Source organism: Macrotis lagotis, chromosome X (assembly GCF_037893015.1).
Source record: "Macrotis lagotis isolate mMagLag1 chromosome X, bilby.v1.9.chrom.fasta, whole genome shotgun sequence".
In the NCBI taxonomy this organism is placed as follows: Eukaryota; Metazoa; Chordata; class Mammalia; order Peramelemorphia; family Peramelidae; genus Macrotis; species Macrotis lagotis.
Genome location: NC_133666.1, coordinates 670,134,811 through 670,159,317, shown reverse-complemented (window position 1 = coordinate 670,159,317; position 24,507 = coordinate 670,134,811). Strand labels below are relative to the sequence as shown.

Sequence of the window (24,507 nt, the reverse complement as noted above, 5' to 3'; positions counted from 1 at the left end):
CTGGTGGCTGTCAGGATCTTGAGAACTGAAGAGGTGTAAACCAATTCCCTAAGTTCTTATTATGGGACCAGCAATGTGCTACTGGGTTATAAATATAAATATAAAAAAACAGGTTGGCCTCTGCCCACAAAAAGGGTTTGTTTGTTTTACTGGAAAGACAATATAACTTGTGAACAGATTAGAAAATACAAAGTAATTTGAAGAGGGAGAGTGTACTGATAAATAGGAGAGAAGAAATGAAAGTTGAACTGGAAAGGTACAGGTAAAGATTTTGGAAAGGTAAAGATTTTGAGAGGCAGAGATGAGAGCATTCTAGATATGAGCACAGTCTATAGGATGCTGATGATGCTGCTGACGTTTGTCCTTCCTTGTCAAAGAAGGCTGTGACATCAGGGAGGTGATGCCGTGAAAAGCATATGAATTGGATTTGAGTGTGGAGGGCTGCGCTAAGTCACTAGCTTCACTGTCTCCTCTGGAGGGTCCAGTGGTCAGATATGAATCAAAATAACTGGAGATAGCCCTGGATGTGAGGCAATCAGGGTTAAGTGACTTGCCCAAGGTCACATAGCTAGTAAGTGTCTGAGGACAGATTTGAATTCAGGACCTCCTGAGTTCAGGGTTGGCATTCTAACCACTGTACTACCTAGCTGCCCATATATATTTATACACATATAAATACACATTCATGAACATGGACATGGATATAGCCACAGACATAGACTTAGATACAAACCCACACAAAAACATGGTCCAGGAGATGATATGCTGAGTTTGTAGAACAGGAAGGTCATTTTAACTGAAACCTAGAATGTGTGAGATGAAAGGTCTGGAAATGGGAAGGTTTCATGTGGAAGGTGAAGGAATTTGTAACATCTGGCTGTGGCAAGCCACTATCATCTTCCTAGCAAATTTGTACATTTGAAAAAGGTCTTGGGGGATTAAGTAGATTATCAAGTCACTTAGAACCCAAAATTCAACAAGGAAGCTGAGAAATGAAATCTTGGATTGCCTTAAGAGAGTCAGGGTGCTGGAGGGCGAATTGTTTAGGGAATGTTCCTTTCTTTACTTTCTTGGGAGTCTGTGCCCATTTTTTTATAGGGGAATTCAAAGTGATTTTATTGCTTTTCTCGATTGCTACTTACCTTGTTTTTGTGTTAAATAAGATGCTTTGCTTTTGGATTTATGTAATGAAACAGACAGACCAACAGAGACAGAGAAAGAGGTAGGCAAATGATCCAAAGTACTCTGGGCTCCCTGCCTTCTTTTTGGCTGTTGAAAGGCTAATCTTGGATCTGATGATCTATGGAGATAGAATTAATTTTAATAACGAGAACAACAACAGGTTTCCATGGAGCATTAAAGCTTACAAAGCAGTCTTTCCTCCCAGGAGCCTTTCTTTGTGGGAGTAGTCTTGTCCTTCCCATTTAGAGGTGAAGTGACTTGTTTTTAAGAAGTTACTTTCTCTTGTCCCTCCAGACCTGTCTACATCTACACTGCCTTCCTCCAGGAGCAGCAAAGGGTGGCTAGGTGGTGCCACAGAGCACCAAGCTCTAGGACTGGAGTTGGAAAGACTCTCTCCCTGAGTTCAAATCCAGCCTCAGAAATTTATTAGCTGGGTGACCCTGGGAAAGTCACTTAACCTTATTTGCCTCAATTTCCTCATCTGTAAAATGAGCTGGAAAAGGAAATGGCAAACGAGTGTCATATCTTTGCCAAGAAAATCTCAAATGGAGACCACAAAGAGTCAGATTGGACTGAAACCTGGCGAAACAGAGTTGCAAAGGAATAAAGGAGGAGCAAGAGCATAGCAGAATCATTTTCTCTGGGTTCTGACTCTGGAGGCAGCACAAAGAGCATGGGATTTGGAGTCAAAAAACTTAGATTCAAATCAAAATTGTTCTTCCGCTTAATTACTGGTGTGACTGGGCATGTTACTTAACCTCTCTGGGACTCAGTTTCCTCATCTGTAAAACAGGGAAGGGACTTTGAGCAATAGATTTCTTCTAATTCTAATTAAGATCCCATGATTCTTTTGTGTGACTTCAGGGCAAGTCACTCTCCCATCTTGGGTCTCAACTTCTCCATTAGTAAAATAAGGAAATTGAATTAGTTGATCTTTCTTTACAGATCTCTCCCATTTTGGAATCCCATGATTTCAGTTTCATTAAATTGTGAGTTTCCCCATCTGTATATTTTTTTTTTTAGTTTTTACAAGGCAATGGGGTTAAGTGGCTTGTCCACAGCTGGATAATTAATTATTAAGTGTCTGAGGGCAGATTTGAACTCAGGTTCTCCTGACTCCTGGGCCAGTGCTCTATCCACCAGGCCACCTAGCTGCCATCTGTATTTGTTGCTCTGTGCATGTGTGTGTGTGTGTGTGTGTGTGTGTATGTTTCCCAAGAAGCATTTTCATGGAAGTTCCATAGAGGCACAGAGAAGGTTGGTCGGGGAGGAGAAGGCTCAGAGCCCCATCTTGTCCATGCTTTTCTCTGACCTGAGCCGGGCACCACTCCCATTTCTGGCCTCCTATTGGGAAAGGAGCTTTCACAGGAACCTGGCTTTCTCTGAGCCACTGATGATGCCCCCCCCCCCCAATCAGTGGGGCAGGAAGAGGGAATAGATCTATTTGGATGAAATTTTCTAAAATGATGAATTTTTTCAATCTCTCCCAAGTCCCCTGATCAAAAAGACAAAGAACAATGCAGCCTTTGTGAGCAATCTGCGCGGCCGAGCAAGAGATCTCATCCCGGGGACTGCCATGGACCACGACTCAAGGGGTCTTCTTGTTCGGGGCTGTCTGCCTTCCGCTCCGTGGTCCGGCACCTCCACTCTGCGGAGACACCGGGGTGCTACCTGCCATGCCGGGGCGCATTAAACAGGGGGGGAAGCGAGCGGGCGGAGGTGCAGGGACCGGTCCAGGGCCGCCCCGCTAGGAAGTCGCGCGGACACGGGCAGGCGCGTCTGCGGGCGGCGTGGCCTCATCCCCAGCCCGCAGCCCCCCGCCCCACAGCCCCCCAGCCCGGCAGCCCCCCAGCCCGGCAGCCCCCCAGCGCGCAGCCCCCACCCCGGCAGCCCCCCACCCCGGCAGCCCCCCAGCGCGCAGCCCCCACCCCGGCAGCCCCCCAGCCCGCAGCCCCCCAGCTCGCAATCCCCCACCCCGGCAGCCCCCCACCCCGCATACCCCACCTCAGCAGCCCCCGCCCCGCAGCCCCCAGCCCGCAGCCCCCCACCCCGGCAGCCCCCAGCCCGCAGCCCCCCAGCTCGCAATCCCCCACCCCGGCAGCCCCCCACTCCGCATACCCCACCTCGGCAGCCCCCCGCCCCGCAGCCCCCCAGCGCGCAGCCCCTCACTCCGGCAGCCCCCAGCCCGCAATCCCCCACCTCGGCAGCCCCCGCCCCGCAGCCCCCATCCCGCAGCCCCCCAGCGCGCAGCCCCTCACCCCGGCAGCCCCCACCCCGGCAGCCCCCACCCCGGCAGCCCGAGCGCGTGAGCAGCTGTCAAAGGAAGTGGCTGGGGCTGGGGGCGGGGAGGGAGGAGTGGGTGGAGCCCGAGGGGCGAGGGGGCGGAGCCGGGCCACACGTCTCGAGCCCCGCCCCCTCCGCCCTCCTCCCGGGCCGGCCGGGGCGGGGGCGGGGCTCCGGGCGCTCATGCAAACGAGGCTGCGGGCTGGGCCAATCCGCGGGCGCGCCGGGGCCGGGCGGCGGGAGGCGGCGGCGGGGCTCGGGGCCCAGGGCGCTCCGTGCTCGTGCGCCGCTCCGGCCGCTCGCACAGCGCCGCGCGGGCCCAGGCGCAGGCGGAGGCGCGGGCGGAGGCGAGGCCGGGCGCGGGCGAGGCCGGGCCGCGCGCCCCTCCCGTCCGCCAGCCGCCGCCCGGGCGGGCCCCGCAGCCTGCCCCATGCAGCCGGAGCGCGCCCCGCCCCCGCCGCGCCGCAGCCCCGAGCTCCCCCCGCCCAGCGGCGGCCGCGGCAGCTCCCCCCCGGCCAGCGGCAGCCGCCGGAGCCGCCGCCGCAGCGGGGACGCGGCCGAGCCGCCCGGGGCCGCCCCGCCGCCGCCGCCGCCGCCGCCGCCCGGGCCCGCCGTGTCCTACCCGGACTGGGCCGGCCCCAGCTACCGGGAGGTGATGAGCCTCAACGAGCACTCCATGCAGGCGCTGTCCTGGCGCAAGCTCTACCTGAGCCGGGCCAAGCTCAAAGCCTCCAGCCGGACCTCGGCGCTGCTCTCGGGCTTCGCCATGGTGAGCGCCCGGGGCCCGGGGCCGTGCCGTGCCGTGCCGCCGGGGGCGCTGGCCCTGGCACCGGGGGAAGGGCATGGGGGCGCCGGCTGCGCCGTAGGGGGCAGACCGGGGGGCGCCGGCTGTGCCGTAGGGGGCAGATCGGGGGCCGCCGGCTGTGCCATTGGGGGCAGATCGGGGGCACCGGCTGTGCCACTGAGGGGCAGACCGGGGGCACCGGCTGTGCCATTGGGGGCAGATCGGGGGCACCGGCTGTGCCACTGAGGGGCAGACCGGGGGCACCGGCTGTGCCATTGGGGGCAGATCGGGGGGCGCCGGCTGTGCCATTGGGGGCAGACCGGGGGCACCGGCTGTGCCACTGAGGGGCAGACCGGGGGCACCGGCTGTGCCATTGGGGGCAGATCGGGGGGCGCCGGCTGTGCCATTGGGGACAGATCGGGGGCACCGGCTGTGCCATTGGGGGCAGATCGGGGGGCGCCGGCTGTGCCATTGGGGGGCAGACCGGGGGGCGCCGGCTGTGCCACTGCGGGGCAGACCGGGGGGCGCCGGCTGTGCCATTGGGGACAGACCCGGGGGTCGCCGGCTGTGCCACTGCGGGGCAGACCGGGGGGCGCCGGCTGTGCCATTGGGGGGCAGACCGGGGGGCGCCGGCTGTGCCACTGCGGGGCAGACCGGGGGGCGCCGGCTGTGCCATTGCGGGGCAGACGGGGGGCACCGCTGTGGCGCTGCGGAGCGCAGACTAGCGGGCACCGCTGGCAGACGAGAGGTACCGGGGGAGGGGCGGCAGAGAAGGGGCAAAGGAGGCTGTAGAGGCGAACAAGCACCTTGTGCCAGTGGAGGCGCCCGCCTGGCTTGGGGGGCACCTGCAAGCACCAGAGGTGAGGAAGCCCCCACAGAGGAGCCCCCCTTGCTTCTCCCCTCCCCCTCCACTACACGCTGCGGGGGGGGGGGGCTTCCCAGCCCCCCCCTTCTTTCCTCAGCCACCCCTCAGCTCTGACAGCTGCCATCTCATGCCCCCCACCCCAGCTAAAAGCTGCGCCCAGGCCAGTCGCTGCAGAGCGGGGAGCGCCAGCCTGGGCTCCTGAAGGAGACAGTCTCATGGAGAGCTGCCTGCTGGCCGGGCACCCTCTGCCTGGTGCGCCCGAGGCCAGGGGAAGTAAGAGAGATGACACAGCTTCCCCAGGGGCAAGGGAGGCCCGGGTCTGGGGCCTGATGGGCACTTCTCAGAAAAGCTTTTTGGGCAGGTCACTTAGTCCCTGCCTTGGAGCCTCGGTTTCCCCAAGTAGGGATAGGAATCTGTGCCCTTCCTACTCGATAGGGCGACATCAAGAATAGGGAGAATTCTATTGGACCCTTCACAATCGGTCTGCAGTAAACGTTTGTTGCTCAAACCTGTGATTTCATCCTCCAGGAAACTCCTGGGATAAAACTGGTCCACCGAATAAATAACTTCATAATCTTAGAGAGCTGCCTTGACTACTAAGAGGCTTTGCGTGAGTTTGTATGTGGCAGAGGAAGACTCGAACCCAGGTCTTTCTGTGACCTTCCAACATGTTGCCACTTCTCTAACATTGTTTATTGAATTGAATCACAATTAAAAGAATGGGTGCTTGCCAGCACAACTGCTACTCCCTCATCCCTAGCAGACAACCCGGAGATAGGGGGTTTTCTATGGCCTTGTGAGTTCTTAGGTCAGCGATATTGCTGGGATGATGAGACGAGAAATCTTTCCCTGGCTTACCCCACTCCCCAAACTCCCCCAAGCATCTCTGATGTAGAACAGAAATGTGGATTTCTGGAGCCCAAGGCTCCAGATTTGAATTCTGGGCTCTGTGACTAGCTAAGTGACCTTGGCCAGCTCATTCAATCTCTGGGACTTACTTTACTCATTAAAAGACATAATGTTGCCATAAAGATGATTCGGGAGGCAGTGTGATGTAATAGGAAATCTAAAGACTTTGTGATATTATTGCTTTGGAATCAAGAGGAATTTGGGAATTCAGATCTGCCCTCTGAAATAGACTATCTGTGTAACCTTTGAAAATCAATTAATCTCCGAGGGCCTTAGATTTGTCTATGAAATAGGGTTGGAGGTACTAGATCTCCCATCTCAAGTTCAAATTCTGACAGGGCTACTTTCTAATTGCATGGCCTTCATCTTTCCTTTTCTTGTAAAATGAGAGGGTTTGACTTACATTCTTCAAAGGTCCCTTCCAACTCTTAATCTCTGCCTGTTCCATGGAGGAGGGACCCTTATAACTGAGCTGCTGCTTGGAGTTGGGGTGGAGGTGGGATGACGGAAGCCTTAAAAGAGCCCTGGAAAAGGAGGGTTCCTCCCCAGCCTTCCCTCCTTGGGGTGGGGTGCTCACAGGGGATTTCAGCCTGGGTCTCCAGCCTTTTCCTCTGTAGCAAGTGAGAAAAAAAAGAGACTTTGATGGGGAGATTAAATTTGCTCATTTCATCAGTCAGATGAAAAAAAAAACCCACAAAAACTCTTTCCAGGCAGTGACATCTTATAAGTAACTGAGCTGGAGGAATGAGAGATTAGGGGATGGAGGAGGGGGACACTCAGGGAACTCAGGACTCAAGGCAAGAGGGAACCTAGACAGGGGTCAGTCTGGGGGCAATTGAATCCTATCTCCTTCCTACTCTTTCTCTAGGGCTCCTGGTTCCCGATTCAGGATGGGGGTGGGGGAGATAGCCCACATCCTGTCCTTGCCCTATTATTGAAATCATTTCCCTTCATACTTAGGGCCCCATTTGCTTTGCTGCCAGGTTGCTAGAATGTGATTAAAAGGAAGAAAAGCTTATTCATCCTGCTTGGTATAAGCAGGAAGGTGGATTTTTTTTTTTTGGCCTCCCATGCTAACACAATTAATTGAAAAATAATTTGTGAAACCCTTTCCCATCTCTGATCTCATTTGATCTTCTCATCCCTATGAGGTAGGCAGGACATGAATGATCTTCTTTTTACAAGTTAGTGGACTGAGGTCCAAGGAGATGTGGTGGTCTGCCTTAGGTCACTTCTTTAGAATCTGGGTCTCCTGACCTCTTTCATCCATTCAATTCAATACCACAAGCATTGAAAAATTTTAAAAATAAATTTCTATTGGTACCTTTTTTTTAAATTACCTATTTAGTATATTCTCATCTGGTTTTACTCCATCATTAAATGATTGTTGCTCCTTTCTAAATAGGAACAACACCCACTTACATTTGTAGAGCTTCCCCCCTGCCAAACTGACTGGCCAGGTAATGCCCTACAGGACAGTTATCTTCTGCCTCCCAAGCCTCTGCTCAGATTGTTCCCCATCCCCTTCTCTTGAAACGCCTAATTCACTTCAAGACTCAGCTGGAGTTTTCTTCTCTTCTGTTCCTCTACTTTCTCCCAAGTCCCCCAGTTAGTGCTACTTTTAACCTCATCACGCTTCCTCTTTCCTTTCTTCCCTCCCTCCCTCTCCCTTGTAATTGCATTTTTTCTCCTTAGTTGAATGCAACTTGGCCTCAGTTTCCTCATCTGGAAAATGAGATCATATTCTCTGGTTGCTTCCAGCTCAAGATCTCCTTCTCATGAAGCTCCTTGAGATTTGGACCTGACTAATTTGTCTTTGTTTTCCCATGGGCTCCGGCAGGTTTTGTTTCCTGATTGATACTCTTGTTAGGGGAGTATATTTGATACATTTTATCTTTAAAAATATCTATAACATGCTTCTTTCTTATAAGTAAATTGCTAACTTTAAGGTTATTATTAGCATTGAAAAGCATAAAGTGCCAGGGTTTCTTACCTATACAAGGGTATGTTATCTCCCCATTTGAAAGCTCATTGAAAACTGTTGGGGGGGGGTTGCTTTGGATCTCAGCACTTCCTTAGCATAGTGCCTCCTCTATAGCAAGGGTTAATAGATGTTTGATTTTTTGGATCATATTATTTTTTAATAATATTTTATTTTTTTCCAATTACACATAAAGATAGTTTGCAACATTCATTTTTATGTGATTTTGAGTTCCACAATTTTCTCCCTCCCTCCCCTCTCCAAGACAGCAAGCAGTCTGATATAGGTTTTATACATGTGCAGTCATGGAAACATATTTCCACATTAGTCATATTGTGAAAGAAGAAACAGAACAAAAGGGAAAAGCCACAAAAAACAAGAAAAAAGTGAAAATAATATGCATTGAATGAATGAATTGCATTGGATCTATCAGTTCTTTCTCTGGATGTGGATAGCATTTTCCTTCATGAATATTTTGGAATTGTTTTGCTGAGAAGAGCTAATCCAATCATAATTGATCATTGCACAATATTACTGTTACTGTGTACAGTTTCTCCTGGTTCTACTCACTTCACGTAACATCAGTTCATGTGAGCCTTTCTAGGTTTTTCTGAAATCCACCTGCTTACCATTTAGTGTTCCATCACATTTATATATTGCAATTTATTCAGTCATTTCCCCAGTAGTCCCCAATGGACGTCTTACTTGGTTATGATCAAGGGGGTGAAGGTCAGAGTTTAGGCCACAAGCATTGCTCCACTTCCCTTCTCTGCCCCTACATCCCAAGAGCAGATCCTGTTGTGGGGCAGGCTTTTCTTTCTGCCCTGGTTACTCAGATCCCTTATTTCTACCAGTGGGATGCTAGGGAGGACATGGAGAAAGTCCTCTCCTTACCCTTCCTTACTTGATGGTCAAATGAATGTCACCTCCCTTTTCCTATGGCTAAAAACAGCAGTCAGGGAGCAGGGGGGCCCCGGAGAATGATGAGCAGCTGTTCTGGCCTCTTCTGGCCCCAATACGATAGTCAAACAGATGGTGTGTCACCAGGGGAAGTGCTTTCTTTTGGACTCTGATCCTTGGTCAGGGTGGGGAAGGGTTCCTGGCTTCAGCATATTGTAGAATATACTGCGTATTTGGCAGTATATTGTAGAAAGGATTTTGGTGTAGAAACATGGTTTGAATTAGAAGGGCCAAATTATCTATAAGGTCTGGAACTGTTTTAGCTTGGATAAGAGGATATTCTGGTCTCTAGCGGGAAGGGGGTTACCTTAGTGTTTCAAGCACAGGATTTGAAGGCAGAAAGGACAGTTTGAACTCTGCCTCAGGCTGCTCAGGGGCATGATAATAACCTGGGAATGTTGTTATGAGGATCAAATAAGGTGAAATTTGTAAAACGCCTTATAGATTCAAGGGTTACAAAACTGAGTTAGGACTGGAAGGACGATCATGGCGGCCAGGTATTAGCTTTGTTCTTCATATCCAGGGGCAAGAGGGGGAGGTTTTTAAGAGACTTGATGTCAGGCAAATCTTCCTAACACTTAAAATAATCCCTAGACGCCCTGGGCTGCCCAGGCAGGTAGAGATGCACTCTTAACAGGAGCCTGGCTTCAAGCAGAGGCCGGGATCACTGGTCTCTTGTGGGGAGGGAGACTTGGTTAATGTCTCTGGCTTTATGCTCTTTTTCTCTCTTTTCTGAGATTCTATAACTTTGTGATAGAATGCAACCTCTGAGAGGGGCGTGTGTGTGTGTGTGTGTGTGTGTGTGTGTGTGTGTGTGTGTGTGCACATATTACACACAGGTGCTGATGGAGTAAAACTTGACTCATGGGTCTAGGAGAGCAATAATGAAAGGGTTTGTGTGTGTGTGAAGGAAGATGTTGTGATGGGAGGAGGTACGCTGCTGCTTCCTCGGGGTTCACATCCCACTGAAGTAGAGGGCTGTGGGGGGCCTGGGATGGGGTGCTGTAGCCCAACTTCAGATAACTAGTAACATGTGCAGGCTAGTTGTTTCCAGGGCCAATCTCCTCTTGCCCATGAGTCAGCAGAGCTGACTTCCCTGAAGGGAGTTCTTCCTAACTCCCCACCCTTCCCAGGCCATGCGAATGACCTTGGATCTGGGGGGAGAAGAGGTCACATGAACAACTCCACCCTACCCCCCAAACCCACTCACTCCTTAGCCATAGGATTTGGAAAGAGCCTTTAGCCATTGTTAAATCAGATGAGATACTGATTGTAAAGTGTTTAAGCCTGACCACATAGTAGGTGCTTTATAAATGTTAGCTATTTTTAATTCAATCTCATTTTATAGATATACAGTGCTGGTCCAGTCTCTCCCCTGCTCCCATTTGGTTCCCATTTGCCTCTAGGATAAAATCCAAACACCACAAACTGGCATCCCCCCTCTGGTTCAAGACCACCTTTTCTAGACATGACTGTCTTTCCTCAGCTCAGTCTTCAAGCACATATGGGCTGCTGACCATTCCCCATGTGGAGCATTCATCCCCCCAGACCTCTCTCTCTCCTAGAATCCTTCACTTCCTTCAGGAGTCAGCTTGAGTACTCAGTGAGGCCTTATCTGAGCCCTCCTTTCCCCTATTAGCTAATCTTTATCTTTTTCTCCTAATTCCCATTCATAGAATAAAAGCTTCATGAGGGCAAGAACTATTTCCTTTTTGTCATTGTATCTCCAGAGCCCAACTCAACCTCTGACACAAAGTACTGCTATTTGTTCATTCTTTTGAGTTGTGTCTGACTCTTTGTGACCCCGTTTAGGGTTTTCCTGGCAAAGATGCTGGAGTCACTTGTCCTTGCCTTCTCCAGCTCTCTTTATAATGAGGAAACTGAGGCAAATGAGAGTTAAATGTCTTGCCCAGAGTCACCCAGCCAGTGTCTAAGACTAGATTTGAACTTAGGTCTTCCTGACTTGAGGCCTGTTGCTCTGTCTACTTTTCCACTTAACTTATTCTGACTCAAAGTAGGAGCTTAATAAATGCACTTTGTATGAATGAAAGTTCAGAGTGACTTGTCCTAGGTCCTACCATGTAACTTTTCTCGTTTCTCCTTTTGGAATCCTTCAAGGTCGGTCTCAGTGCCCCCTCCTTCCTGAAGCCTTGCCCAGTCCTGCCAACTAAAAGATGTAAACTCTTTTGAGCTGGAGAAGATTTAGGTGATTACTTGGTCTAACCTGCTTCTTTACCCCCAAAGAGTGGAAATAGCTTGCCCAGCGTCACACGGATAGTAATTAGCAGGTCTGGTGGTTAAACGTAGACCCTTTGTCTAGGCCACACCTCATCTGGGATCCTCAGCTTCCCCTTCTGTAACCTGCAGGTTTCTCTGTTAGCCAGGATGGTTTGATTTGGGGATTGCTTAATGTGTCTGAAGATTTGGAGGTTTCTGTTGAGTAGTCAGAAAGAGGTTGCCTCCCCAGGGAAAGGGTTTAATGGTATGGTGTTTCTCTGGCCTGCCACCTACCCTTTGACCTTCCCCTCTTAGGTTTCTGCTTTCTGTCCAGGATGGGCTGGTCAGTTGACAGAATTCCTGTTCTGTGCAGGGCCTGGGGGAACAAGCTGCTCAGGTCCTGCCTTTGGAAGTGAAGGGTCAGGATGTCCTGGCAAGGACTCTGGCATCCTGCCCCCATGGAGGCCATCAGATTCAGCACAAATGAAAACAGGCATCCTGGGGTTGAACTGGACAGCAGCCAGAGACCAAACCCTTGCTCGGGCTCCCAGCTTCGACCTCCCCCTGCTTGGTATGTGGCACAACATGAGTACCTGGTAGAACAACATCCTTAATCTATGGGGAGCCCTCACTCCCTTCCTTCAGTATAGCTTGGCAATTCCAGCCTCTGAGAGAAGGGCATGGGGGACCCAGCATCCTAGCTAGGATGGGTCAGAGCCTGGACATGTCCCCATGTCTGATGACCTCAGAGAGGGACTCTCAGTCAATCAGAGCTATTGAGTGTGTTTTTAACATAGTATTATGTACCAGACCCTGTCCTTAGGGCCAGTACAAGAGTATTAGACAGGAGGGTGTTGAACTTGGAATGGAGAAAGCCTGGATTTGAATCCTGCCTTATACACTTAATAGCTGCCTGCCTCTATCAACTCTCTTACTCATGCTGGACCTCAGTTACTCTTCTGTAAAATGAGGACTGAACAACCTCCCTTCTGTGAGCCTGTGGAAGTCCATCCTCTGCCTGTGATCCTGAGGCAAGCCAGAACTTCTCTGTCTCCACTTTAAAATTAGGGCGATAGGACTGGTATTATCTTTCTCCCAGGCTTGTTGTGAGGATCAAATGAGATCATGTCTGAAAAGTGCTTTGCAAAACTTGGAAGAAGTTCAGATCCCATCCCTGATGATTGCAACCTGTGTGAGCTTCATCTCCCTGGACCTGTTTCTCATGTGTAAAATGAGAGGGGGTCCATGACCAGGTCACTGTTGACCACTCTTGCCTCCAGGGGTACTGGAAGAACTGGTCAACTGGTTCATCCAGGACAGTAGAGAGAATATCATCTCTGGGGTTAGAGGCCCCTTCGACATTCATCCTCTGTGGGCCTCGGTTTCTGTCTCTGAAAAATGAGAGGATTGAACTAGATCCCAAGCTAGGCCCCTTCCAGTTCTTAAGTCTGTGAGCTTATGTTACAGTCATGGAAACAGTCCAGTAGTTGGCTAAGGTCAGAGAGTTACCTTAGGTTGAGGGTTGAGTATGTCCCTGCAGTTTTCTCCAATCCTTTGGAAGAAAACACTTTAGGAGTCTAGATTCCTCCAGTCGCAGAACAGCCATCATCCATGGGCTCCAGCATGTAGCAACTCTCCACCCTGGACCTCCATTTACCCAACTTAAAAGAGAGAGAATAATTCCTCCTCCCCACTATCTCCTGGTGAGGGCAGATTTGACTGATAGCCACCCATTGGTCAGTGGGTACGGGCCAAGGCATTGTAAAGGTAGCCTAAGCCGAACAAAATTAGGAAGCACAATGCGCACATTCCAAACCCCAAATATAAATTACTTTTGGATTATTCCCTCCCTCCCCTCATGGCCTCCTCTCATTCCCAGGGCCGGGTGGGAAATTGCCTAGAAAAACTTGGCAAAAAAAGATTTAGAAGGGAAAAACTGCAGTAAGCATAAGATGGGGGAGAGTGGAAAGAATGCTGAATGTAGAGGCTGGGGAACCTAGTTCAAATCTGGACCTTGTCCCTTATTACATATGTGACCTTGGTCAAGTCACTTAAATCCAGGCCTCAGTTTCTTCATCTGTAAAATGAAGGGGATTGGCTTAAGACCATAGATTTGATGTCTAAAGGTCCCTTTCTAGTTCTTGATCTATGGTCCTGTGATGGATGCGGGGAGAGGTCACATACTGTGCTTTTTTTATATGAGTGATCTCAGTCCCAGGGAGTATTTAGAATAATAATCATAAGCAACTTCAAAGATCAGCCAGTCTACTGTTCAGTCATGAACAGAAAATCCTCTTTAATACTTTCAGCCAATGATCAGTCATCCAACCTGAGCAAAGAGGCCCTGGCCCATTCCATTTTGGGCCAGCCAGTAGTCAGGACCACCCATCGTTCCTTGTTCTGTTCCCCAGGACTAAGCAGATGGACATCTGTCTATGATGGATGGCCTCTAAGATGCTTGAAGAGAGTGCTCAGATTCTTTCCTCAGTCTCAGTTTCACATTCCTATTTCCTTCAGCTCATCTCACAAGCCATTCCGCCCTCCTTGTTGGCTTCCTCAGGACCCTTTCAGCCTGGGTCCCCACAACTGAACAGGTCTCCCAGTGCAACCTGATGTCGAATCATCCTTCTTGGTTTCCATATTGTTGAGTTCTTATGACAGCTTACATTTCTATAGAGCATTAGGATTTTAAAAAGCACTTTTCCTCCAGGCCTCATGAACATTGTAAAGGTTACTCTCCCCATCAGTCAGATGAGGAAATTGAGGCACCCAATCACAGGTCTGGTAGGTGTTTGAGTCAGGTAAAGCTTGGAATCTCCAAAGAGATCTTAGAGGCTTTCTAGGCTAACCCTTTGCATACAATACCTGCACGTAGTAGGTGCTTAAATAACTTCCTGTCTGTTGATTAGATTTCCTTAACAGATATCCCTTAGAAGCACCATACTATGGGGCAGAGGGGAGGGGGTAGTTACCTCCTTACTGGAGCTCCTTCTATCTAAGGATAAATGAGAATTGGGCAAGTATGGAGTGTAGGTCAAGTACAGTCAAGCTAGTCTAGGTGACCTTCTTGCAAGAAAATTCTACTACATTAATGACTTGAGACCTCTGGGACCTCTACTCTGTCAAGAATCTGGTTTTGATTGGACCATTGAGGGTGTAGGCATTGGCCACTGTTGCTATTTTGATCTGGATTTTCATATCCAACAACAAACTAGCAGTTATTGTCTGTATTGAGGTGTAGTAGAAGGAGCTGGGTTCTAGTTCTGCTTTGACACTTGCTGATTGTGTGATCCTGGTCAAGTTCACTGACTTCTCTGAGCTTCAGTTTTGTCATCCGTAAAATGGAAAGAATGTTAGCCTTCCCTACCAAGAAGTGGTGGTGGGGAAAACACATTTGAATTATTGGATAAATGGTCCTTTCATTCCTTCTAGATCCTTGATAGCCCAGATTTAGACTTGGAAGGGACCTTAGAGGTGGTCTAGTCCAACCCTCTCATTTTACAAGTGAAGAAATTGAGGTCTAGAGAGGTTGATTTGCCCAATATGGGATTTGAACCTAGGTCTTCCACTCTGTTATACCACACTGCTTCCCAAAGGAGACTTTGCTTTCCTGATCAGCAGCTGAACCCAGGCCAGGTGAAGGGAGAAAATACCAAATTCCAGCCACCAGACCCAGTAGCTTGCTCAAAGTTAGCAGGTAGCTGAATCAAGATTGGAACCCACCTTTTTGACTTCAGATATAATGCACTTTCTATTACACCATGTTTCTCCTCATTTCTTACAAAGGGAATGGACTTGATACCCTCCAGGGTCCCTTCCAGCTCTGACCCTCCCTGGGCAATCATTCACATCCCAAGGCCTCAGTTTCCTCTTCTGAAAAATAAGGGGGGAGGGTTGGAATAGATGACCTCTAAGGACCTAATAAATCTTTGATTTTGTGGAGGTAGTTAGTACCTGAGATACCTGTGGGAAAAGAGGATAGAGAAGGAAGTAAGGTGAGGTAATGGCAGATGAAGGTGGCATCCAGGGATAGCCCTGCCCTTTACTGCTTGGAGTCTAGTGGGCATTTCTGGCCAGCTCCTGCCCAGTTGGCAGAAAAAGAACACCTTGCTTTGGGGTGGAGGGATACAGCCACCTGTAGGCCCCTCTTCTCTGCCTCGCTGAAGCTAGCTGGGCTCTCCATAGGCCTTTGGCTCACTTGGTGGTGTGGGGCTGTTTATTTTGAGTTAACAGGCCCTGTGCTCCAGCTATATTTACTTTGTAGAGCAACTCAAGGTAACCTGATCTCTTGGGGGGGGTGGGGAGGTTAGGAGCTCTGGCTTCAGTGGCTTTGAAGGTCCTTGATCCTCAAACTTTGCCCTGGGAACCATGGAGATCGATGGGAACTTGCCAGGACCCAGGAATACTAGGCTTGAGATGTTTGTTTGAAGATTGCCTCCAGTCCTTTCCCCTATTATCTCCAAGCCTTGCTCTCTTCTTGACCCTCAAGAGGAGAGCTTGTCCCCAAGGGCCACCCCTAACTGGGCCAGAAAGCTAGTGGTGATGCCTTGGCCCCATCCAAAATCAGAGAATTCCCCTTAAATACATTTGGAAACTTTCTGAGGGTCGGATATTTGCTCCTGAACTTTGTTCTCTTTCCTAGGCAGTGAGGGACAAGAGGGAGCAGGGATGGTGAGAGCCCTTTTTCCAGGTCCAGTTCTCAGGGTCCCTGACCTATTCCTGCTGCTAGAGCTTGGACCAGTGTAATGGTCATCTGGGTCACTGACCCTGGGCAAAAGTTCTCCTGGTCTCTGTTTCCCTTGGATAGAATATAAGGACTTTTCACTAGACTGGATCTTATCTGATGACATTCCCTCCCAGCTCCAACACCCTCTGCTGTAAAGGCTGACATTGTTTGTAGATAGAGTCTGGTTCCATGGGCCACTTTACTCTCTGAGTCTCAGTTTTCCCCTCAGTACAACGTGTCTCTAGTGCCTTTTTCACTGGGCCTTTGTGAGACTTACTGTCTTGAAAGGAAGGGACTTTGCAAACCTTGTTTTAACTTAGGAAAGCCCATTGTTGTCCTTACCCTCGCCATTCCCTTGGTAGCCTCAATGGCAGTGTGAGGGGCTTCCGTTGCTGACTGTCAGGCCGGAGGTTGGACTCTGGACTACATGGACATGTGAATTGAGGCCTTGCCACTCCCTGGTTGGCATCAGCTTGATCTGGTGGACCCCTCTTTCTCCTCATGTCCCCCAGTGGCCCTGGGGGAGGCTGCCGAGAAACAGTCACCCTGGGATGGACAAGCTTTGGTTTTTGCCCGGGTCCTTGTTTGCTAAAGAGAGCGCGGCCTCTGGAGGCCTGAGTGGCCCCTTCCTGGTTCTGCAGGGCTGGAGCAGGCAGGATGGGGGGTAGCGGTGGTTGTTGCTGCTTCTGAAAAGAGGAAGTGCCTGGGGGAGGAGATGACAGAAGTGGGGGGTTGTTGGGACCAGAGTTAACAAGCTGACCCCAGAAGGATGGCTTTCCCCATGTTTCCTCCTGTTTTCTAAGAGCCAGGAGGCCAGTAAGGCTGGATACTGTTGCCCTCCCACAATTTTGGTTTGATTTGAAAGACTTATTCAGTCGTTTTGTCCAATTCTTTATGACCCCTTTGAGGGTTTTCTTGGCAGAGATACTGGAGTGGTTTGCCATTTCCTTCTCCAGTTCATTTTACAGATGAGGAAACTGAGGTAAACAGGGTGAAGTGACTTGCCCAGGGTCACACGGCTAGTCTGAGGCCAGGTTTGAACTCAGGAAGATGAGTCTGGGCCCAGCATCTCTACCCACTGTACTACCCCACATCCGTGAGTATATATCTGGGAGCCCCATCAGGGAAGGGAAGAGGTTTTTCTTAGGCTTGGCTGAGCTTACCCCAATATCCAAGAGAATTCAGCAGTATCCCGAGGGTGAAGTGATAAGAAGCATATTTGTACCTGCGACACACAGAACAGTGGTCTTGGAGTTGGGAAGACCTGAATTCAAATCCAGCTTCAGACCCTTACTAACCATGTGACTCCAGGCAAACCACTTATCCTTTCCTAGACTCAGTTTGTCATATGTAAAATGGGGTTAACCATACCTTCCAGGGTTATTGGGAGGATCAAACCAGAAAGTGCTGCCCACAAGCTGACCTTTGGGACAGTCTCTGCTTCTACTCCCTGATTGGATGGAGAGGGCAGTATGGGTGGTCATGGCACCCCCCCCCCCCCGGGCCCGTGTAACCAGCTCCTTCAATTGGCCTGGGATGGGGCAGGGAGCTTGCAGTCTGAACTGGAGTCTCTTATCCACTGTTCTTTAGCTCTGTGACCTTGAGCACTAATAATTTAAACTTCCTAAGCCTCAGTTTCCTCCTCTGTAAAATGAGGGGGAAGTCAGATTAGATCATCTCTGAGACCCCTTCTAGCTCTAGCTGTATGTGTATGTGTGAACTCAACTCAATCTGGATGGTGACCCCCAGGTTCTGAAGTTGCCCTTTCCATGTGAGGCAGGACCTTGAACTGGACTGGTATATTCCCTTCACACCATTATTTTAAATATTGCAGGCCACCCCCCATGGCTTACTGACTTGGAAAATGCCTGTGAAAGACCTTTCTGCTCTGGGGACCTCAGTGGACCTCTGCAGATAGACTGACTAACTCCCTCCCAGGGCTGATTCAGCTGCACCCTGGGGCTTTCTGAATTTCCTTGGCATTTGTGGGCCCAGGGCAGCCAGCCCAGTCTTCCCTGCCCCAGGGGACAAGAAGAGGAAGCAAAGGGGGAAGGAGGAAGGAGATTTGAGGTACCCTTTTCTTTCCCTCTTTCTGTTTCTGTGTATAAGCAGAAGGCAGGTGCCAGAGGGTCAGCTTGGAGGTGGGGCTGAGGGGGACAGCTGTCCTGCCAAGCCAGGAGAGCTTGGGACTCAGCAGCTGGCACAGGACGGCCCTATCTGGACTGGGCACCTCCCCCTCCCTTTCCCCAATCCTGGCCCCCAGAACAGGCCAGGAAGCCTCCAACTTGTAGCTAATGATCTTAGGAATAAACATGCCATTTTTCTTAGGCCCAATGGTTTACAAAGCTCTGGATCCAGGCTGGAGCTCATTGGATCAGAAAACTCCAGATTTGGAGTTCTTGATTCTAGTCCCAGTTCTGCTCCTCACTACCTATGTGGCTCCTGAGGTGTCCTTTCTGCTCCATAGAATGGACACTCTTTGTGGATGGTGACTGGCTCATTTTGTTTTTGCTTCATATCTCCAACCTGGTTCACAGACATTTAACGAATCCTTGTGGGTTGGTCTTTAAAATAATAGAATGGTATCCAGTGGTCTTGGAGAGGTCCCTTTTGGCTTTGGGTTCCGTGATGTTCAGAAGGGCACATTGCTAGCCAGCAGTTTGTCTGAGAAAGAGATGGACGGGTCCCCCTTAGGAGCCTGCACTGTGAGGGGCTGCAGTGGTCTCGGTGTGCCTCAGAGCTTCCAGAAGGAAGAGAGCACTCCTTTCCCTGGACCCTGCTCTGGTAAAGAACCCGCCCCCCCCCCCCCAGAATACTGTATTTAGGAAGGACATTGATGATCTGGAGAGTGCCCATGGGAGGACAGTCAGGGTGTGGAGGGTCTGAACTCATCTTTTAGGATGGGTGGATGGGAGGTGAACTTGGAGAAAAGAAGGCTCAGGGGGACCAGGAGCCTTCTGTAGGAAGGGCTGAGCTGTGAATTAGATTAGATTAGAGTAGAATCAGAACGACCTGGGGGACACTAAGGGCCCTTCTCACTGTTGATTCTGGGCCTGCTTGACAGGAATTGTCTTTATCCCAGGGCCCCCACCCAGATGCCCCTCTTGGTTTGCTGCCAGGCAGAGCTCCTGGCTCTCACCCTTTTCTCCTCCCCAGTGGCCTGCCCAGGGCTGTGCCTAGATCCACCTCTCAGATAACACCCCAAGTCTGCTGAGCTGGCTGCTAAGGATAGGGGTGTTTTTAAAATCCCAGAGAAAGAGCCAGGCAGGGTCAGAATGGGGTAGGGCAGGGCAGAGTCCAGCTAAGGAAGGTTCCTGGGTTGAAAGCAGGCACCCGGTGACCTGGGACAGCCTCACTCCAAAAATCTGGGCTCAGACAACCTGTCTCAGTCTTGGGGAACTGCAGCCGCCCTTGACATCTCTGGTGGAACCCCCCCCCCCCCGGCCTGGGGTTTGCTGCTTCCTCTGCTGGCTTGTGTTTCTGGCAGGTGAGGAGGTGTGTTCTCAGAAGCCTCTCCTGTTCCTGGTTATGGGGAATAAGGAGGGGCATCTTGGGGACAACCACCAGGAGCCAGTTGGGGTTCACTCCAGGGCACCATGCTTGGGGGTGCTTCTCCAGAGTCAGGCCAGCCACCTCCCCCCCAGGAGAATGGAGATTTCTCTACGGGAGGGGCGATTTTGTTCTATGTCTCTATACTCCGACACCTGTCGTGCCTGTCATATGGTAGACACTAAAGAGCTTGGTGAATGGAAGTCAATCCATCAACAAAGGTTAATTAAGGGTGTAGAAGTGCTGAGAGGCATAAGGCCAAGGATGAAACCATCCCCACTCAGGAATTGAGATTGAAAGCAGAGCAGTGCACCTCCTTACCTGGCTGTGAATTGCAAAATTCATTTTATTACAGTAGCCAGTATCTGTTTCCTCTCTCCTCCATTCCCCTCCAGTGGGAAAAAAAAAGGAAAAAAACAAACCCATGTAACAAATATGCAGAGTCAAGTAAAATAAATACCCACATTGACTGGGTCCAAAAATATCTGCCATATTGTGCAGATATCGACCTTCTTTGATGGGGGCTGGGGAGCGTGGTTATACAGCCTTCTGTACAGTGTTGACTTTACTTCCTTCTGTGTCAGTTCATACAAGTTCTCTGAGCAAAGTGAGTAGAGGGAAGGACCTCGAGACTGGAAGACATAAGTTCAAATCTATACCTTGGGCAAATCACTTCACTCCTCTCAGTTTTGTCATCTGGAAAATTGACCCAGAGACGGAAATGGCAATCCATCCCAGTCTTTTAAAAAAACCAACTCAGGGGGCAGCTAGGTGGCACAGTGGATAGAGCACCGGCCCTGGAGTCAGGAGGACCTAAGTTCAAATCCGGCCTCAGACACTTCATAATTACCTAGCTGTGTGGTCTTGGGCAAGCCACTTAACCCCATTGCCTTGCAAAAAACCTAAAAAAAAAAGTAAAGTATAAGATGATGATGATGATGATGATGATGATTATCATTCTTATTCCGACTTCTCTGAAAAATCCCCATCACTTGTTTCTTTACATTCTACATCACTTGTTTCTTTACATTCTATACATAGTGTTCCTTTACATTCCTACACCATAAATGGTGCATTCTCCAATGGGTGGGGCGCCCCTTTAGTTTCCAGTTTTTTTACCTCTACACAAAAAGCTGCTACAATATTTTTGCACATATAGGACTATGAATTTTTACTAATGTTGAGTTTCTGGGTGAACTTCAGGGTCACCTAGCATGTCTTGGGTGGCGCCCTAACTTTTCCCTAGCTTTTATCAGGGAGAAAATGCATTTATATCATAAGGGTGGACACATATTGCATTGTACATATTCTAGGTTTGTTATCCTCATTCATCAGATGAGGTAACTGAGTCTCAGAGGGTAAGATACTCCGTGAATGGGAAGGAATCTCTGAAGTCCATCTTCTCCTGTCTTAGACTTTATCTCTAGCCAGGGCTTCTCTAACCTCTGCTTGAAGCCCCCCCGCCAAGGGGTAGCCCAGACCCTTCCTCCCAGCAAGCCTGGGTCAGACCCATGGTTCCCTCCCATTTCTTCTCCCTGGTTCAGCCCCCTGGCCAGGCTAGACCAAGGCCAGCCCTTGGACAGTTCCAAGATGAGCCTGGGTACTTTGCAGTGTAGACCCAGCCGCCCTGGTGTAGACTCTGACACCTTTGGTGTTGGTGTGGTGGTTGGCAGGGGGGAGGCTCATGGGGTCAGGGTCATGAAGGTAGGGAGGGGCCAGCAGCAGGAAGGGCTGAGATGCGAACTGCGATCTTGGCTTTTTCGTTGCATCCTCAGCCCTTTTGCAAAACAAGTTTAATTTAAAGGTGATTGTTCCTGAGATAGGGGCACTGGATGTGATGGGAAGAGGTGGGGGGTGAGGGGTCAAAAGACCCGGGTTCTTACTTGATCCACAACTTGGTCCAATCTGGGCTGGCAGGTGACACAGGTTCAAATCCTGGCCCTGCCAGTTGCCATCTTCTAACTCAGATAAATCACTTCCCTTTCTAAGGCCTCAGTTTCCTTGGGGGGGACCCCAAACCAGATCCCTCAGGCTCCTTTCCGGCTCTGGAGCCCCAAACTCCCTAGAAGCCCCATTACCTACTCCCTCCTCCAAAAGGCCTTCTTGGCCTTTGCCCCATTCTTTCCCATCCTCCCTTGGACAAGTGGAATGACTTTTCCTCCAGCCCCTGCCATGTAAACTCCCAGAGGGCAGGGACTGTTTTGATGGCCAGAGTCTCAGTCTGGCAAATCCTATTTTTTCTCCTGACCTCATTTCAGGAGTAATAAGAGTAAGATGAAAGGAAGCCGGAAAGGCGGTGTATATGTGAGGACTGCCTCCCTTAGACCCCCCCCCCACAGCAGATCCTTTCCCAGGCCCCCCTCCCCCTGCAGCAACTCTCCCAGGTTCCCCTCCCCAGCAGGTCTTCTCCCAGGCCCCCCTCTGCAGCAAAGCCCCCTAACTGACCCAGTCTGTCCCTGCAGGTGGCCATGGTGGAGGTACAGCTGGATGCCAGCCACGACTATCCCCCAGGGCTGCTCATCGCCTTCAGTGCCTGCACCACAGTCCTGGTGGCCGTGCACCTGTTTGCACTGATGATCAGCACCTGCATCCTGCCCAACATCGAGGCAGTCAGCAATGTGCACAACCTCAACTCAGTCAAAGAGTCGCCTCACGAGCGCATGCACCGGCACATTGAGCTGGCCTGGGCCTTCTCCACGGTCATCGGCACCCTGCTCTTCCTGGCTGAGGTGGTCCTGCTCTGCTGGGTCAAGTTCCTGCCCCTCAAGAAGCAGCCTGAGCAGCCCCAGGCCAGCAAGTCCCCTCCTGAGGCGCCGGTGGCCTCCAATGCCAGCTTCACTCCAGGTCAGGAGGCCGCCATCGCCTCTACCACCATCATGGTCCCCTTCGGCCTGGTCTTCATCGTCTTCGCGGTCCACTTTTACCGGTCACTGGTCAGCCACAAGACCGACAGGCAGTTCCAGGAGCTGAACGAGCTGGCTGAGTTTGCCCGGCTACAGGACCAGCTGGACCACAGAGGGGATCACCCGCTGACCCCTGGCAGCCATTTTGCCTAGAGCCCCCCTGCCACCTCCATGTCGCTGAGCTGGGGGCAGTTGGGGTCAGCCTGTGGCAGTGGTGTCCTGCCTTAATATTCTAATTTGACTCCTCTCTGATGCATGAACCTGGAGGACAATTTTCTAGGGAGATGATTTGAGGATGGGACCTGGGACTTGGGGAAGAATTTTGGGTTTTGGGGGGTTTATTTTTAAAGCCTTAAAAACTTTTCACAGCCTTTCTGAGGCCTGCATCCCTCCTTATGAAGGGGGGGGGGAAGCACCCAAGGGCCAGATCAGCAATGGTTCTGCCCTCTGTTCCCTTTTTCCCTGACCACCATCCAAGTGCCATCTGGATTCCTTGACCTCCTTGTTGAGCAGTGAGAGCGTGTGTGTGTGTGTGTGTGTGTGTGTGTGTGTGTGTGTGTGTGAGTGTGTGTGTGTACACACACAAAATATACACCTAAGGGGACTTGGCTTTGTGCATCCACATTTGTTGGGCTAGGGGAGGCCCATTCTCTCCAGGGATTCTTTCCACTTTTCCATTCTATCTCTACTTACCCACCTGCTTCCACCAGTGTCCAGCCCCAGGAGGTGTCTGGGTATCTCTCAGGCACAAGGGCAGAGTCCTGGGGGCTGGGTGGTGGGACCAGTTTTTTGCCAATGGGAGGGAAATTTCTTAAAGAGGCAGGGGTCTGAAAGCCTGGTACAGGGCCCCCGAGTTGGATTTTGAGTAAAGGAGTCCCACCTCTGCTAACTCAGGAGTGATCTTGTGCTGCCTTTCTTGGCCTCTGTTCCCCCATCTGTAAAATGAAGGGCTTGGACCAAGGTCCTTTTCGGCTCTGACATTTGATATCCTCCTTGGTCTCGCTTCTTTGAGCAGTAGCCAGCCTCCCAGAGCCCTCCAATGTGTTGGTGATTTTATACCTTTTTCTATGAAATGCACATATTTTACAAAGAGTCTTTATTTTGAAATAAACCCCAGTCTACAAAGTCAAAGCAGTGTGTGTATCATGGTGGGACTGAGCGAATCCCTAAGGGAAGGATACTCTGCTCCCCATGTGAGTATATGCCAGCCTGCCCCTCCTCTCTCATGGGCATGGACCAAAAAAGGGAATCAGGAAAGGACATTTATTCAATGCCCATGCCAGCCACTGTGCTATGTGTTGTAAAGATGTCTCATTTGAGATTTTATATCTATATAGATATAATCTTTGATCCTGAGCAGGGGCAGTGTGGTCTGCCTGGTCCTAGACCTGGCCATGATTCTAGATGACAGGTGGCTCATGTACTAAGATCTTGGAGTCTTAGTGGACTGCCAGTCTGATTCGTTCAGATGACATGAGTGACCTTGCTCATGGGCTCTTAGGCTAAGTTATTAAGGGTCCAGAATGTGGGTGTGTGAATCCCCTGCCCTGGTTAGCCCGTAGCCAGAGTCTTGAGTTACAGCTTTTAGGAAGAATACTGGCATACCCATTCATAGAGTAAGTCTATCAGAGGGGACCTATGTTTGGAAGGGCCATGGGAGAATTATTTGAAGGACCTGGGAATGTTTAGCCTAGAGCAGAGAAGGCTTGGAGAAAGGATATATGTATATGTGCCTGGAGATACTCACAGGTGTTTGGTTCTGGTTGGCCCTAGGGACGGGCATTCTTTGCCTAGTGCAGGGGAGAATACAGAGGAGGGTATTGTCCCTGCCTTAAAGGAACCCAGAAGTGTGGGGGAAGACCCAAGCTCCCAGTCATGGATGGTGCCCAGGGCCAACACAGGATCACAGAGAAAGGGGGCAATGGGGCTGGCTCTGCTGCCCAGGGCCAATCAGAAATGCCTTTATGGCACTTGAAGGGCAGGGGGCCCTCCTTCTATTCCAGCCTGGGGCCAGGCCGGGAAGTCTTTTTGAGATGACCACAATCCCTTCATTGTGAGGATTAAGCATTTCCTTCAAAACCCTGACACTTGCTCTCAGCCTCAACAAGCCCAGCATTCTCTGACAACGAATTTTCAGAACCCAGGATA

The 24,507-nt window shown here is 50.6% G+C and overlaps 1 protein-coding gene across 1 annotated transcript; it reads left to right on the top strand.

Annotated features, from left to right (window-relative positions):
* Positions 1-3,895: 3,895 nt before the first annotated feature.
* LOC141501541 (calcium release-activated calcium channel protein 1-like) lies at positions 3,896-22,951 on the top strand. The gene is made up of 2 exons (XM_074205603.1): positions 3,896-4,234; positions 21,919-22,951. Exons 1-2 carry the CDS (start codon positions 3,896-3,898, stop codon positions 22,510-22,512), a joined length of 933 nt encoding a protein of 310 aa, XP_074061704.1. The 3' UTR covers positions 22,513-22,951.
* The last annotated feature ends 1,556 nt before the right edge of the window (positions 22,952-24,507 follow it).

Bases quoted from the DNA above. Each gene is read 5' to 3' on its own strand.
- LOC141501541 (XM_074205603.1), top strand. From the start codon at position 3,896: ATGCAGCCGGAGCGCGCCCCGCCCCCGCCGCGCCGCAGCCCCGAGCTC. The intron at 4,235-21,918 runs GTGAGCGCCCGG...CTGTCCCTGCAG, and splicing joins TGCTCTCGGGCTTCGCCATG to GTGGCCATGGTGGAGGTACA.